This window comes from Microtus oregoni, unplaced genomic scaffold, assembly GCF_018167655.1.
Source record: "Microtus oregoni isolate MIOR12 unplaced genomic scaffold, Mior012 000045F_ref0000178, whole genome shotgun sequence".
NCBI lineage: Eukaryota > Metazoa > Chordata > Mammalia > Rodentia > Cricetidae > Microtus > Microtus oregoni.
Genome location: NW_024543219.1, coordinates 10,676,824 through 10,694,835, shown reverse-complemented (window position 1 = coordinate 10,694,835; position 18,012 = coordinate 10,676,824). Strand labels below are relative to the sequence as shown.

Below are 18,012 nucleotides of genomic sequence, written 5' to 3'. Positions count from 1 at the left end.
TAAAAAAATAGAAAAAATGCAGTTAGGAAAGAATGAAGTTATAAAATCTGAGAATAAAATAAGTTTAGGGTAAAGTTCATATTAATTATTTATAAATTAGATACTTATGGGGTACTATAGCCAATTATGTAGACTTTTTAAATGATATTTAAAATGTCATTAAAAATTACTTTAAAATGTACCAAGTTGACACTGGAATTTTTATTGGATATTTAGAATAAATGGTTGCTTGTCTTGGACATGAATTTGTCACTGCACTGTTAATAGGTATTGATGTCAGATCTTCAGACTGTGACCTGAACTCTGTTAGGTGGTCAGTACATAGTGGGTTGGTGGTTGATGAATTTGGAAAGCTCACACTCTTTCTGACTATAGAAGGAACAGAAATCTTCCTTTATGTGCCTGTAATTGTTTTCTAAGGGGTAAGCTGGTAGGAGGCTGTACAGTACTCGAGAATGACTGGGCACATGTCTACTTTAGTTTGTGTTTCTCAGGTAGCTTCCTGCTTTCAATCTGTCTCTTTGCGTGAGTCTGGTGGTCACAGCCTCGTGGTTTAGGTACTAGTGATTTCTTGGGAGTGTTGTGCTGTGCTGTCTCTACACCATCACATGGAAAACTAAAAAAGAATTAGTTTGAGCCAGCCTGGACTACACATGTAGTAAAGGCCAGGCTATCTTGGGCTACCTATTAAATCATATCTCAAAATCAAAACAAAATGAAGCATGAATAAAGAAACTCCACACACATAAAATTAATCATACCTCTTCTACGCCTTTCTCTTGTGGGAGGTTTTGGATGCTAAGTTAGCATACACTGTTGTACTGACTTTTTTAAAACAGAATTTGAATTCTGACAGAAGTTGATTTCTGAAAAAGGACTCATTGATGTACATTATAACAAGAAGGAAAAGCAGGTTCTTGGTTCCTTTGTTTTACTGACACCGGCTCAGTTGCTGGACGTCTGTCTTATCTACATCGTGGTTCTGATAGAAACGTCTCAAGAAGAGTGGTGCCAAGGGAAGGGAGACAGAGTCTCACCCTGTTATCAGAGTAGGAAAATCCCAAGAGACTTTTTCCTTAACCCACTTCTGTCAGCAGTTTTTCTCGTTGGAACCAAAGTGAAGGAGTACACAGGCTTTTGGGATGGATCTTTGAGCTCCCTAGACATGGCTCATATTCTGGAAATCAGCCTATTAAGGAATACAATAAAGCCAGGAAGCCACTGGGAAACATCACAGATCATTAGATTATGAATGTCATTAGTTTTGGTTATTATTATCTCCTGTATAATGACTGCTTAATGAGCTTTGAGACATTAGGCAAAGTAACCTCTCTAAACCCCATAGCCTTATCTTTAAAATGGGGTTAATGATAGTTCTCATCTCAGATGTTTGCCGTGAAAATTAAACCAGACAGAGTGAGAGCATTGCATAGGGTTCTTAGTTGAGACCCTGAAATCAGGGTCTGAGTGACTGACTGGCGCAGAGGGTTTGGAGTAGATACAGAAAATCTCAGCTTCACTTGAAGAGCTGGAGAAGCAGACTGAAAGGCTGTGCAGCCCAGAGTTGCAGTTAGAATCATGGCACTAATGCAGGGAGGACTCTGCTGTACTGGATGATCTATTTGCACTGGGGTGCTGGGCAACACTGTTAACATCGTTGCCTTTGAACCATCACTGCCACCACCTGGCAAGGTCATTTTGTGCTGTCTCTGCTTCTTTGTATCACTTGCCCTTGGACCAGAACCTCCAGTAGCTGATTCCAGGTCATTTAGCCAAGCATTGTAGCAGGGAGGTTGGAAAAGCAAGTTTGTGATATTATTGGCATTTTCGCAGAAACTTGGGCTGTGTTTACACTGAATATAATTTCCAAGTTAAGGATTCCCATGAGATCCTTTTAAGCACACTGGATGATGCTCAGCTGGTTTTGAAGTATCTCAAGGGCATTTTGGGAGTGTTAGTGTAAAGTTGTCGGTTTGGGTTGCCTCATCATTAACTGTAAGAGTCGTCAGTGATGGCTGAGTGTGGTGATACATGCTTGTAATCTAAGAACTTGGGATGAGACAGGTTCCTGCAGGTTTGAGTTCAGCCTGCACTAACTAGCAGGACCTTCCTCCCCAGTTCCCAAAAGGGTGTGTGATACCATCAGAATGTCCACCCGTTATGGTCACAAGACCTGGGTCTGAATCTAGCTCTAGCAGAACAGGGAAAACGTTTGAAGCCAGTCCACTTCCTGTCTGAGCAGCAGCGCCTCAGTACTGTAGTCGGGGACAGAAGTGAACCATACAGAACACCGAGCACAGTGAGGACTGCTCAGAAAACACAGCAAGAGCCTACTTGGGAGTATAGCTCAAGTTTTTATGTCTCATAAATCTTTAGTAAATAGTTAAGTATTTAAGCTACTATAATTTGGAATAGCATTCTCAGAGTGACTACGAAGTCAAAATATTCTTGTGACATAAGGCATTATTTGCCTTTTTCAGCAGAATTTTCTCATGAGCAAGTTCCCAGAGGCCATATGACATACAATACCATAACACATTGGACATAGAGGCAGATTTGGTTCCATATTAAAGGGACTTGCAAAAATGTAAAACTCTGACACTGTTTTATGAGTTTTTCTTTTGTTCTGTAAATTTTTTTAAAATAAAAAGTTATGTTAATATGCATATTTATTTATTTTCTAAAATTAAATTTTATTTATTTTCTAAAATTAAATATTTTTAAATTTTGCTTTTCCATTTGGCAACTATTAATAGGATAACATACATAAACAAACATATATAAACATAGGCTTATAAAAGGGATTTAAGTCCAAAAGTTTGGAGAATTTCTGTTTAAGGGAAAATGCTTTTCTGTGAGAGAAAGCTATATTTGAATAACTTAATGTAAGTATTTAAATGGACCTTTACTTAAGTAGTGGGCCTGGAAAATCTTTCCAAAGTCTTTAATTAGCTTAATAAAAAATATGGTATGCATGTAGAGATTAAATGAAAAGAAAAACTTCGTGGCACATCTTATATGGAAATAGACATAAATAAAGGAATCTTTTGGATGAAGATATAGGATTTGTTAGTAAGCTGGACATGTTGGCTCATGCTTAAACCCCAGTATTTGGGAGGCAGAAGCAGAAGGATTGCTGTAAACTCAAATCCCACTTGGGCTTCATATTAAAGTAGGTCTGGACCAGCCTGAGCTACAGAGTGAGACCCTGTCTTCATAAAACAAATGAAGAAACACACTCAATTATGGTGATGTAGGGAGGTCACTGTTCTAGACATGACAGTATCTGCTTTGTGTCCTGTCCCTAGAACCTTAATTCAGAAATGTATTTCTGAGTAAACATTACAGTATTGCTTTTTCTCTCTGTTTCTCTGTGGCCCAGACTGACCTTGCATTCACGATCCTCTTGCCACAACTGGGGTTACAGATATGTGTGTCGTGCCTGACTTTCTCTAGTGATTTGAATTTCCGTTTCTCAAAATGAAGCATGTCCTGCTGTTTTCTTTGGTTATTTCAATAAATGTCTGATCACCTACTCTGTACTATACTCTATTTTATACTTATTACAGATAAACTGATACGTATCAAGGCCCTTGCCTATGGAGATAATGTTAGTGGGAGTGAGGAATTAAAAGAAAATGGAATAAACAAAGTGTAGTTGTAGGTAATTGCAAATTCTAGCAGGGGCCACGAAGGGGTAGCAGAGTAAGAAGGAAGAGCTGCAGGCTCATTGACGCAGCTACAGCGGGAAGTCGTCTCTGAGATGTGTAGTCAGTTGGAGGCTCTGAGGTGTGCCTGCACAGGGACACGGTAACATCGGAAAGGTAGGGAATGGCTGGGTCATGAAAGGCTTAGGGACTCTGGGAAGAAACCCATGGCTGTGACATACGGATGGTTCATCTGTGTCCAAGCCTGAGAGACCTGTGAGATTAGAGGTCTGCGGAGGTGGCCGTGATGGGGAATGAACACCCTTTCTCACAGCTGCCCTTGTTCATGTTCAAGGAGAGAATGGCCCAGAGACCAGTTTTACTCCAGTGCCAGTAGGAAGACAGTGTCTCCTTACCCACAGTTCGTTCAAAGGAGTTACACTTTAAAAAGTTAGGTTCTTGCCGATTGGTGGTGGCACATGCTTTTAATCCCAGCACTCAGGAGTCAGTAGCAGGCAGATCTCTGTGAGTTTGAGGCCAGCCTGGTCTATAGAGTGAGTTCCTGGACAGGCACCAAAGCTACAAGAAAGATCCTATCTCAGAAAAAAGTTAGGTTCTTTAATCAGAGTTTGTACATGTGTAGCTAAGCCCAAGACAATTTTTTTTTTTACTAGTTGTGTCTGTGTTTTTTTCAGTGCTCTGCTTTTTAATGAAGTAAAATATGTTACCATCCTGGAAGACCTTCACAACATAGAAAACTCTCTGAAAGGAAAAGCCAATATGATATTCTCATATGTGGAAGCCATCGGAACACCAGGTACTGTGCTTTGGAGCCCAGTGGTCCAGGCTGGCTTCCCAGCTCACCAGGTGCTGAGAGTGGGACTGGGACAAGTTATTTAACCTCTGTTTTCCAGTCTCAGAGCAGAGGAAGCCTGGGGTGAATGCCTGCTGAGTGAGGAAGCCTTCCCCCAGGGGACACCAGCACCAGTAACTTCCTCTTCTACGACTGCGACTGCTGCAGCCGGAGGCTGCTCCCCTCCTGAGCCAGGCTGAAACCACCACCCCCACTCCTTGTTGCTTTGGTAGCAGATGCACTCCATCAAAGTGAACACAACCCACCTGATCCCAGCCTTCCTGAGTGTGTCTGTCTGTCCTTCCGTCCTTCTGTCCGTCCGTCCATCCGTCCTTTCTTTATTCCTTTATTGCATTGGTCAGGTTTCTAGGATCAAGTCATGCAGAACATGGCAGAAAATAATTGTCCCTACCTTTTAGTGTTATTTCAGTGTCATTTGTGAGACTCAAATGATTTTTTTTTTCAGTGCACAGGACTGAACGCAGAATAGGATTAAGTGAATCTGAATAAATAAATGCTTTCTGGAGTATTTGGGTATTTGGAAGTATTATAAGACTGTTAATTATTGCCAGTTTTGTTTCCTTTATAGTCCTTATGGTACTTATTATAGTTTCTAATATTTGATAAATACTATTGGCTCTGCCTTTCTTTTCTTTTTAAAAATATTTTGTAGTTTTCCTTAATATAAAAATACATTTTTGACAGAACCACATAAACACTATTACCAAATTATCTGGTAAAGAATTTTATAAGCACTTTATAAACAGATTACAGTTTTATTTTCAGAACTCTTAGATGTTAACAGTAGTAACTTCTCCGTGGTAATGTTTGCAGGGGTCTCTCTGACCACCATGTATAGCAGAGTAACATCCACGTGAGGCAACAAGAAAGCTTGGTTCAAACTGCAAGAATCTGACCCAAAGTAGTTTATTTTAGACATATTTAAGCACAGCACAGTCTGGTGAAATTATCCTGGTGATAATTAATTCAGCCCATTATACAATAAAACCTAAGACTTGACTACATAGAAACTCTTTGTAAAGTACATGAGACATCTTCCATAATGATGGGTTCTATAGATTGACAAATTCACAATAAGGGTCTGGGCGAGGATCCGGTGTGGTCTCAGCCATGCAGACAGTATAAAGGTCACGCTGCTATTCACCATATCTGCTTCCAGTCTCGTGAGTGGGAAACATGTTCTACATCTCTCCCTTTGAAGAGACAGCCCTGTGTGTTTGGCATTCCTGGTTCCCCTAGTGCTTATCTGTGAGCACAAGGACGGCTGTGCCTCCCACAAATGTTAAGTACTTTTTTCATTGGTTCATTGTGTATGTTTCTGTATTTGTATGTTGGTGCATGTACAGAATCCAAAGGGTGATATCAATATTCTCTTCAGTCGCTCCAATTTATTTCCTGAGAGAAGGTCTCTTGCTGAACCTAGAGCTTGCCAGTTTTGCTAGTTTAGCTAGCCAGCTTGCCCTGGAGGATCCCCTGTCTCTGCCTCCTGAGCACTGAGTTCTGCCTGTCTTTTATGTGTGTTCTGAGGAATCCAAACTCAGGTTCTCACACTCGGCTCCAAAGGGTCATCTCTCTACCCAACTCTATGCTTTTATGAAATAAGCTATATGTTGAAATTTTAGTTTTTGTAAATATATAGCTTCATGGCATGTCGTAAAATATATTACGCTTATAAAATAGTACTTCAGGGCTGGCAAGATGTCTCACTGGGTAAAGATACTGGGCCACTCTTCCAATCTTAGGATTCCCTTTCTTTGTGGAAGGAGAGCCCCAAGTCCCAGAAATTGTCTCTTGACTATCATGTGAACAGTTCCCCCAAAATAAAAAAAAAATTAAAATTTAAAACAGTACTAACAATTTGCCTATTTTGCTGTCCCCAGTTTCTAATTAATTAGTAATTAGTACAAAACATAACTTATGGGGCTCCTTCAGCTGTAGCTACACAAGGATTAATTCCTTGATTTATACTTAATCACTTCAACCTGGCAATACGTTTGAACTAGATTGGAAGAAGTAAGGGTGGTAGAATGAGGGAGAAAATAGGAAATTCCTATAGTAGTGTGGGTAGCGGATGATGGGGTGACCTAGACAGGGTGGCGTGGACAATGGGGGTGACCTAGACAGGGTGGCGTGGATGATGGGGTGACCTAGACAGGGTGGCGTGGATGATGGGGTAACCTAGACAGGGTGGCTTGGATGATGGGGTGACCTAGACAGGGTGGCGCAGGTGATGATGGGGTGACCTAGACAGGGTGGTGCAGGTGATGATGGGGTGGCCTAGACAGGGTGGTGCAGGTGATGATGGGGTGGCCTAGACAGGGTGGTGCAGGTGATGATGGGGTGGCCTAGACAGGGTGGTGCAGGTGATGATGGGGTGACCTAGACAGGGTGGTGAGGATGATGATGGGGTGACCTAGACAGGGTGGTGAGGATGATGATGGGGTGACCTAGACAGGGTGGTGCAGGTGATGATGGGGTGACCTAGACAGGGTGGTGCAGGTGATGATGGGGTGACCTAGACAGGGTGACATGGATGATGGGGTGACCTAGACAGGGTGGTGCAGGTGATGATGGGGTGACCTAGACAGGGTGACATGGATGATGGGGTGACCTAGACAGGGTGGCGCAGGTGATGATGGGGTGACCTAGACAGGGTGACATGGATGATGGGGTGACCTAGACAGGGTGGTGCAGGTGATGATGGGGTGACCTAGACAGGGTGGCGCAGGTGATGATGGGGTGACCTAGACAGGGTGGTGAGGATGATGATGGGGTGACCTAGACAGGGTGGTGAGGATGATGGGGTGACCTAGACAGGGTGGTGCAGGTGATGATGGGGTGACCTAGACAGGGTGACATGGATGATGGGGTGACCTAGACAGGGTGGTGCAGGTGATGATGGGGTGACCTAGACAGGGTGGCGCAGGTGATGATGGGGTGACCTAGACAGGGTGACATGGATGATGGGGTGACCTAGACAGGGTGGTGAGGATGATGATGGGGTGACCTAGACAGGGTGGTGAGGATGATGATGGGGTGACCTAGACAGGGTGGTGCAGGTGATGATGGGGTGACCTAGACAGGGTGACATGGATGATGGGGTGACCTAGACAGGGTGGCGCAGGTGATGATGGGGTGACCTAGACAGGGTGACATGGATGATGGGGTGACCTAGACAGGGTGGCGTGGATGATGGGGTGACCTAGACAGGGTGGTGCAGGTGATGATGGGGTGACCTAGACAGGGTGGTGCAGGTGATGATGGGGTGACCTAGACAGGGTGGCGCAGGTGATGATGGGGTGACCTAGACAGGGTGACATGGATGATGGGGTGACCTAGACAGGGTGGCGTGGATGATGGGGTGACCTAGACAGGGTGGTGCAGGTGATGATGGGGTGACCTAGACAGGGTGGTGCAGGTGATGATGGGGTGGCCTAGACAGGGTGGTGCAGGTGATGATGGGGTGACCTAGACAGGGTGGTGAGGATGATGATGGGGTGACCTAGACAGGGTGGTGAGGATGATGATGGGGTGACCTAGACAGGGTGGTGCAGGTGATGATGGGGTGACCTAGACAGGGTGACATGGATGATGGGGTGACCTAGACAGGGTGGTGCAGGTGATGATGGGGTGACCTAGACAGGGTGGCGCAGGTGATGATGGGGTGACCTAGACAGGGTGGTGCAGGTGATGATGGGGTGACCTAGACAGGGTGACATGGATGATGGGGTGACCTAGACAGGGTGGCGTGGATGATGGGGTGACCTAGACAGGGTGGCGTGGATGATGGGGTGACCTAGACAGGGTGGCAGCAGTGATGTAGGAGCAAGTGTGAACATGGGTTACTGTTTTGGAGGTGTAAGTATGTTTTCTGTTATGTTCCAGACAAAGGTGCCTGTGAGGTGGTCTATGAGACTTGAAAGTTTGGAATAGGAGCACTGAAGTGCCCTTTTTGATATTATACTTGTGAAATACACTACAGTAGCTTATGTTGGGATGCAGACTCGGAGCATGGGTTTGAGGAGTAGAGCTGTGATGCCCGGGAGCACTTGAGCATTTACACTCAGTCAGGAGGGACCAGTGAAAGGGACAGAAGGTGTGGTCTGTGTGCACATTTGCTGAAAAGCAAGGTGAAGATAAGTGTTTTCCTCTTTGAACAAAGATATGCCAGCTAATTTTCTCCAAACTTTTCTCCTTAGCTCAAGGTATAGGATGCCGTGAATGAACAAGAAGACTCCTAAGTTTAGTTTATTCCCTAAGGCTGAAGGTGGACTAGACTTGCCATTGTTTGCCCTCACAGATACCCCAGGTGAGGGTCATCAACACTATGAAATGCGGTGGCTATGTTACACGGCAAACCCAGTCTTCTCTGGGGGTCTCTAGTCCCACTACTGTGAGCCTCGCCAGGATACAGCATCATCTGACCTCTCATTCTAGAGCGCAGAGGAAGAATTTAACTTCACTTCTTCTTCCCTTCAGGTGACTGAGAAGCGTGTCAGTGACTTCATGCTTACATCTGAGCTGAAAGTGTCGAGTTGTGCTGGTTTTCTTAATTCAGGGAGGATGGAATGTCACTCAGACGTAACTTTTCTCAAACCCCACCTCTCTAAAGATTTGCTATGTATTTTCAGCAGTAATTGGGTAAACCAGCATATTTTCGCAGGTAGTATAATGTGATATTAACAACTTATATAGAGAGGTTTGTTTCTAAGACCTTTGAAGAAAACGGTCATTGGAGGCCCACATCTAAACCAATGGTTTACTTTTCACTCTGATTATGAGAGTTGACATCTTATTAGATTTTTTCCTCACATTGGTACTTTCGTTTGCCCATTAGTAGAAACTACTTTCATTAACACAGTAATAGAGGTGTTTTGCCGAAGACTCCCCCTCTACTCTGCCTTGTATGAAGTTAGCCTGGAGCTTCCTTTCATAGAGTATCTGGTAACCCTTTAGCCATGCCATGTGGAATGTGTCTGGCTGAGTCTAGGGTAAAGGACTAGGGACGTCACCTGTTTTGCTACACACTCCTTGACCAGTGGTGATGCTATCCTGGGGCTCATCCAGATGGGAAAGTCTTACTTTTTAAGATCTAGGGGTCCTCTCTCTAGCGCTGTGGCCACCTTCTGATGGTGTAAGCTGCGTCTACTCTGGTTCCAATGAGTTCGCCCCTGTCATTTGATCCAGCAGTCTTTTTTTTTTTTTTAGTTATACTGTCAGTATTTATTTATTTTTTTTTAATTTATTTATTTATTAAAGATTTCTGTCTCTTCCCAGCCACCGCCTCCCATTTCCCTCCCCCTCCCCTAATTAAGTCCCCCCCCCAGCCCAAAAAGCAATCAGGTTCCCTGTCCTGTGGGAAGTCCAAGGAACCCCCCACCTCCATCCAGGTCTAGTAAGTTGAGCATCCAAACTGCCTAGGCTCCCACAAAGCCAGTACGTGCAGTAGGATCAGAAACCCAGTGCCATTGTTCTTGAGTTCTCAGTAGTCCTCATTGTCCGTTATGTTCAGAGAGTCCGGTTTTATCCCAGGCTTTTCCAGACCCAGGCCAGCTGGCCTTGGTGAGTTCCCAGTAGAACATCCCCATTGTCTCAGTGTGTGGGTGCACCCCTCATGGTCCTGAGTTCCTTGCTCGTGCTCTCTCTCCTTCTGCTCCTGATTTGGACCTTGAGAATTCAGTCCTGTGCTCCAATGTGGGTCTCTGTCTCTGTCTCCTTTCATCGCTTGCTGAAGGTTAATATTCAGGAGGATGCCTATATGTTTTTCTTTGGGTTCTCCTTATTTAGCTTCTCTAGGATCACTAATTATAGGCTCAATGTCCTTGGTTTATGGCTAGAAACCAAATATGAGTGAGTACATCCCATGTTCCTCTTTTTGTGTCTGGCTTACCTCACTCAGGATAGTGTTTTCTATTTCCATCCATTTGTATGCAAAATTCAAGAAGTCCTTGTTTCTTACTGCTGAATAATACTCTAATATGTATATATTCCATACTTTCTTCATCCATTCTTCCATTGAAGGGCATCTAGGTTGTTTCCAGGTTCTGGCTATGACAAACAATGCTGCTATGAACATAGTAGAGCATATACTTTTGTTGTACGATAAGGCCTCTCTTGGGTATATTCCCAAGAATGGTATTGCGGGGTCCAGGGGTAAGTTGATCCCAAATTTCCTGAGAAACCGCCACACTGCTTTCCAAAGTGGTTGCACAAGTTTGCATTCCCACCAGCAATGGATGAGTGTACCCCTTTCTCCACAACCTCTCCAACAAAGGCTATCATTGGTGTTTTTGATTTTCGCCATTCTGACAGGTGTAAGATGGTATCTTAAAGTTGTCTTGATTTGCATTTCCCTGATCGCTAAGGAAGTTGAGCATGACCTTAAGTGTCTTTTGGCCATTTGAAGTTCTTCTGTTGAGAATTCTCTGTTCAGCTCAATGCCCCATTTTATAATTGGGTTGGTTAGCCTTTTACAGTCTAGTTTCTTGAGTTCTTTATATATTTTGGAGATCAGACCTTTGTCAGTTGCGGGGTTGGTGAAGATCTTCTCCCAGTTAGTGGGTTGCCTTTGTGTCTTAGCGACAGTGTCCTTTGCTTTACAGAAGCTTCTCAGTCTCAGGAGGTCCCATTTATTCAATGAGGTCCTTAATGTCTGTGCTGCTGGGGTATCACCTTTCACGATAGCCACAAATAGCATAAAATATCTTGGGGTAACTCTGACCAAGGATGTGAAAGATCTATTTGACAAGAACTTTAAGTCTTTGAAGAAGGAAATTGAAGAGGACACCAGAAAATGGAAAGATCTTCCTTGCTCCTGGATTGGGAGGATCAACATAGTAAAAATGGCAATTCTACCAAAAGCAATCTATAGATTCAATGCAATCCCCATCAAGATCCCATCAAAATTCTTCACAGATCTGGAGAAGACAATAATCAACTTTATATGGAAAAACAAAAAACCCAGGATAGCCAAAACAATCTTATACAACAAAAGAGCGTCTGGAGGCATTACCATCCCTGACTTCAAACTCTATTACAGAGCTACAGTATTGAAAACAGCTTGGTATTGGCATAAAAACAGAGAAGTCGACCAATGGAATCGAATAGAAGACTCTGACATTAACCCACAAATATATGAACACCTGATTTTCGATAAAGGAGCTAAAAGTATACAATGGAAAAAAGAGAGCATCTTCAACAAATTGTGCTGGCAAAACTGGATGTCAACCTGTAGAAGAATGAAAATAGATCCATATCTATCACCATGCACAAAACTCAATTCCAAATGGATTAAAGACCTCAATATCAGTCCGAACACACTGAACTTGATAGAAGAGAAAGTGGGAAGTACTCTACAACACATGGGCACAGGAGACCACTTCTTGATCCAGCAGTCTTAATTCTGGGTGTGTGTCTAAAGGGGCCGCATCTGTTCTCGTGTCCCTTGCAGCGTTAGTCACAGTAGGCAGTGTAAGGGGGTAACATCTGTCTGCACTGTTTTCAGGACAAGTGGTCATAAGTGAGCTGTGCAGAGAGAGCTAGATCTGCAATGACGAATACTTTACTGACCCCACCTCCCTTCCAAAACTTCTGTTGGACAATCTCTTCTGCACCTCTTCCACCATTATCACACATTTCTGTGAGGGAAGAAAGGGTTTGTGGGGTTTTCATTTGTTTGTTCTTTGTTTTTGTTTTTGAGATAGTCTTACTATGTAGTCCTTGCTGGCCTCAAACTCGGAGAGATCCAGCAGTTCCTACCTCCTGAGACTAGAATTAAGGGCATGCACCACCATCCCTGGACAAAAAGTGTTGGAAAGAGCTAAGTAGGCATGGGATCCTGTCTACCACCAGAGTGGTCATCAAAGAAGCCATACATAGATAACAGACAATCTGACAAGAAGGGGATGCTTGCTTTCTGTCAGCCATGTTCTTGGTACAAACGTGATGAATATAACATTGGTGGAGAAGAGTCAGGGCTGTAAATAGCATGGAACAGCCTCCATATTTAACTGAAAGGAGGGCTCTGTTCACAGAATGAAAGACCGCTGACCTCTGTCTCCATTTCTGGAAGCTGAAGCAGCAGGTGTGGAAGGACGCCCATGAATCTTGACTTTGAAAATAAACATCAGGTGATTCTTGCCAGGCACACTTGGGAGACATCACAGCATACTGCTTCTCAAGATTCTCCTCTGGGCACTGGGAATGTTTGCATCAGCCACACACCCCACATATGGAAAAGGAGCTCTTAGATCTTGGATCAGAACAAAGCAAGCCTTTCCAGCTCAGTGGGTATGCTAGCTACTAATGTTCTAACGTCTGAAATAGAGGAACCAGCTACTAAAGAAGTAAAAGGTTTCTGTCTGCTGGGCATGCATGCCTCATCCTTCTGTCTTAGTGACATCAGAGGACAGGTGCCTGTAATGCCAAAAATTATTTTCTGTGAGCCATTCTACAGTACAGAGATATTTTCATGTTTCTGAATTCCTTCAGGGGATGTCTTCTGAGGGTCCAATAATTGGCAGAAACCAGGAACCTCCAAACATTCAAGCTGTAGCCACTTCCCTCCTCTAAGGGGACCATTTCTGCTTATACTCTGGAGATGGGGGTTGGGGCTAGAGTCAGTGAAAGAAGGTTTGCTAGCATGGGCTCAGTCTTCACCACTGGGATGAGTAGTGGGGAATGGGGCACTGCTGGAGATGAGATTTTAAGGAACAGAGGAATAGTTGTGTTAAATATAGTGAATTAAGAACTGCTAGTTGACTGTAATGCCTCACAACACGTTGGTTTCTGATGACCTTGACCAGTGCAGTTTCTGCAGACTCAGAGCAGTAGAGCGTGAGAGCACAGGAGAACAAGTGGATCTGGAGATGCTGTAGAGGAGTTTTGCTAAGGGAATGGGGAAAGCTGGGCGTTGTGTGGAAGAATATGTGAAGCAGAGAAAAAGCTTGAAAGAAACAAGAAAGTGCTGATTGTGAAGAGGGACTGCATCCTGCAGGGAAGGGCTGCAGCAAGAGCTCTAAGCGTGCAAGAGATGGGTAGAATCTAGTGGAAGGGAGACATGGTTCTGTCATGGGAGCACGGAGAGTTCCTCTGTGACAGCAGGAAGAGACTAGGGAAGTTCATAGATAGAGTTTGGGGAGCATATGGACTTCCTTGCCCCCACCCTTTGTGAATGCTTGTCCGTGGAGGCCAGAGGGTGATGTGTGCCTTTGCTTTTCTCTTCTTTATAGTTTGAGACAAAGCCTCTGGCTCAGGGTTCTCAACCTGTGGGTTGTGATCTGTTTTGGTTGCCCAAGACCATTGGAAATATCAAATATTACTGTAGCAAAATTACTGTTATGAATTAGCAATGAAAACAATTTTATGGCTGGTGGGGTTACCACAACATGAGGAACTGTATTAAAGGGTCACAGCATTAGGAAGGTTGAGAACCACTGCTCTAGCTGAATCTGGAGTTCACTGATTGAGCTAGATGGGGCTGGTTAGAAGCCCAGGGGATCTTCTTTTTCCCAGTGGCCATGTCAGAAGAGCAGCAGCTGGCAATTGATTTCAGGTGTTTGGCTCACCAAAATGCAAGGCACTAGTGGGTGATTCTTGGATAGTCAAGGCCCCGAGGGCTTCAGCTCCAGAATGCCTCTTGCTACTGCTGTGTATTTACATGTTTGCCACTGCCATTTTTCTCTGGAATCTGGCATGGCATGCATGGGTGTGGGGGATCCCCACTGCCTTTAATGTAGTGTGATTATCTCACGGAAATATTCTGTTCTACTGGGCATTTCTATTTCTACCTGTGGATTATTATGAAGATGATCTCCTCTTAAGCTGTACTGTTTAATTGAAGCAAGGGTTTTATACAATAACAGTTTAAATAGAATTTTGATGATTGAGGATTTTTAATAAATACAGTAAAGGATTGTGAGAGAGGTCAGTTTAGTGGGAAATTGATATAGGTAATGGCAGGATATGGGGTTGCCCTTGCCCTGATAAACCAAGGGCTACAGAGAATAAGGAAGTGCCATGCGGCTGGTACTTATGAGTATTAATGATTAAGAAAAACAATTGTGTCTCAGAAGCGAGGCTAGCTCGAGTTTTCTTAATCTTATGCAATCTTTTTTTTTTTAAGATTTATTATGTATACAGTGTTCTGCCTGCATGCCTCAAGAGGGCACTAGATCTCATTATAGAGTACTGTGAGCCACCATGTGGTTGCTGGGAATTAAACTCAGTACCTCTGAAAGAGTAGCCAGTGTTCTTAACCTTTAACCCATCTCTCCAGCAAGTTCTCTTAATCTTTTTTTTTTTTTTTTTTTGGTTTTTCGAGACAGGGTTTCTCTGTGGTTTTGGAGCCTGTCCTGGAACTAGCTCTTGTAGACCAGGCTGGTCTCGAACTCACAGAGATCCGCCTGCCTCTGCCTCCCGAGTGCTGGGATTAAAGGCGTGCGCCACCACCGCCCGGCAAGTTCTCTTAATCTTAATGTTGGGAGACGTGTTCATGGTTTTCAGTGTGCATCACAGCTAAAACAAAGCTTTAGATAATGACTTCAGGTTAGGTTAAGGGTTTTTTTTTGTTGTTGTTGTTGTTGTTTTTTTTAAATGGCTTTGAGGTAGAAAATCTTGGGGAACAATTTAAATTTTAGAAAGGCACATAGTTGAGTGAGGGATTTGTTGAGGTCAAGAAACAAGAACAAACAAAGTCCTGTTGTTATTAGCTGATGTGCCTTTCCTGCTAGGATTGGTTGGTGGTCAAAGGTGAGTAATTCCTTGTACCCATTTCTATCCTCAGCTTCCTGGTATAAAAAATTATTGATGAGCAGGTATGCACCCTGAGGATTTGCAGTAGAACAGACTGATTCTTTTTCATATATAAAAGTTTAGATTTGTGATTCTTTTAAGATTTTTTATAAGATTACCATTTAAGAAAAATAATATAATAAACTAATTGATTCTTTCCTTGTAACCACACAATATAGCCTGCCAGTAAAAAAACTGGCTGAGAAAAATACCTTGCTTACACGCCGTTACTCTATAACAAGTTGCTTGAACATGAATGTACGTGTGCCGTTGAGTATAATTTGTTTTTCACCTGTAATACATAAAAGGTTTAATCATGTAAGGGATATGTAAAACATGTTGTTTTTTTTACTTCCATTCATATACTCATTCACTTAAAAATAGAATGTAATCACATTGTAATTTTTATGTTGTTTGAAAGATTTTGCTGGAGTATATAAGCTAAAAGGAAAAAAATAAGAATAGACAGAGGGATACATCTTGATAGATGTAAAAAAGGAAATAGATGAGAGAGATGATAGAAAGAAGACTGGTGCTAAAGGTGTGTGTGTGTGTGTGTGTGTGTGTGTGTGTTTCCCCTTTTCTGCTGGCCCCGAAGAGTTAAGTTTTACTCCCTCAGGTAGAAAAATTAATTGAGTGATTAGTCCACCACCAACTCCGTGTCTCTCCTCGATCCCTGAGCTGCTGAAGGCGGCGCTCCTCTCTCTACCTTCCCAGTGCTGAAATTATAGGCACTCACTGCAATGCTTAGATTTTGTTCTTGTTTGATAAGTGTGCTTTGAAGGATCAAATTTTGATTCTCATGCTTGTATGGCAGGCACTTTACCAACTGAGACATCTCTTCCAATCCCACTCCTTTAAAATATTGGGTCTGTTTTACCAACGAAATAGAAATAAAATAGTGCACTGAAGTAGAAATGAAACCTCAGTTTGAGAGAAGGAAAATAAAGATGAAGTAGTCATTTAGGGGGTCTGGAAATAAAGAATGGTTTTTACATAAGCATGGCTGCTCACCCTCTGTCCTCAGAGCACTGGGCTGCCACATAAGGCCAGAGTGGGCTCTGTAGCAAAACTGTGTCTCAGACATTCAAAATAAACAAGTAATAAAATTTAAAACAGGATGATTGCTAGACAGAAATAATATTTAATTGAAAGCGAGACTCTTGGCTAACAGGTTTTGTTTATTTTTCGCCTTGCAGAGTTTACTTTCATGGGTGTAGGTACAGAATAGGAAGAATATTGAACTTAACTTGAACTATGTACTAGCTCATTAGGAATGGCAGCAGTTGTAAATATTGACCATGTAACCCAAACTTGATTAGGAGTGAAGCAAAGATGAGAATGCAGTAAACAGCTGCAGAAAGTTGTATTGTGGATTGTGTCATAGAAGTGAGTAGTAAAGGCAGTGTTGGCGTAGAGAAGGCCAAGAGCTGAGGACGAGGGTTTTGAAGGAATCATTCATATGCACAGTAACATCACCAAGGATTAAGACAGTTGTGCTGATGGGAGTGATAGAGTGAGATGAGGAGGCTGATTCTGGCTGCAGTGGCGGGTGTAACAAGGGTGGTGGTGGTGGTGTGTGAAGTAATCTGAAGTCAAGTTTGAGTGGTAAGGGACTAAGTAGGGAGGCGCAGATAACTGTCTGGAAATAGCAAAGATGCCAAAAGAGAACACAGTAATGACAAAGGGGAGTCATCAAAGATGCCTTTCAAGACATTTGCTGAGCTAAAGGCCTCGAGCTTCTAGATTGCAGTCATTACAGAGCCATGCCCAGGATATTAGCAGTGGAAAATCATCTGAAATTTTCTGGGGTGTGTGTGCAATGTAAGGACTATGATGATTAATTTTCATGATCAGTGTGAGTGGATTGAGAATTCCCTGGAAGACAAACCTTTGGATGCATCTGTGAGGGTCTCTCTGGAAAGATCTAACTGAGAGGAAAGACCAACTGTAAACATGGGGACCTCCATCCCATGGGCCAGGGTCCTGGGCTGAAGGGAAAAGGAGAAAGCAAGCTGAACACAATTCCAGGTGCAGTGTGGTCAGCTACATCATGCTCCTGTTGCTATACCCTTCCCACCATGACTATATCCTCTTTGATCACGAGCCAAAACAGACCCTTCTTTCTTATGCTGCTTTTGGTCAGGTGCTTGGTCCCAGCTAACAGTTGTTAGCACAAGGACCAAGAATGAGAATAACATCAAACTTCTTAATTGCCACTCTTAAGAGAGATGGCTGGGATCTAGTCTCTAACCAACCAGTTGTATATTGTGTTAAGTGTAAAAGAATTAAGATACTTTGAGAAGTACAGGGTAGGGGTGGGAGAGATGGCTCAGCGGTTGAGAGCACTGGCTGTTCTTCCAGAGGACCCTGGTTCAATTCCCAGCACCCACATGACAGCTCACAACTGTCTGTACCGTCCTACTGAGGGGATCTAACACCCTTACACAGACATACATGCAGGCAAAAGAGTGCACATAAAAAAAAAGAGGTACAGGGTTATGGCAATTGTGTATTTCATGTATCTTGTAGGATGGTGCTAGAGAAGGGAGAGAGGTAGTAATAATAAACAAGAACGCAGGATTAACAGGACAAAGTACCCAATACAAGACAAAAAATAGGGGCCTCAGAATGGCAGCTGTGTACCAGATTATGTTAGAATGGGCAGCATGCCCTAGATGATGGGCTAGATAACTTACC

At 43.3% G+C, this 18,012-nt stretch overlaps 1 protein-coding gene across 6 annotated transcripts in view; it reads left to right on the top strand.

Annotated features, from left to right (window-relative positions):
* Txndc16 (thioredoxin domain containing 16) overlaps positions 1–18,012 on the top strand; it is a 95,693-nt gene that overhangs the window by 26,251 nt on the left and 51,430 nt on the right. For all 6 annotated transcript variants that reach the window (XM_041634071.1, XM_041634068.1, XM_041634072.1 and 3 more), the window contains exon 9: positions 4,343–4,464. In XM_041634071.1, the coding sequence (XP_041490005.1) occupies positions 4,343–4,464 (122 nt within the window). The remainder of the gene's footprint in view (positions 1–4,342; positions 4,465–18,012) is intronic.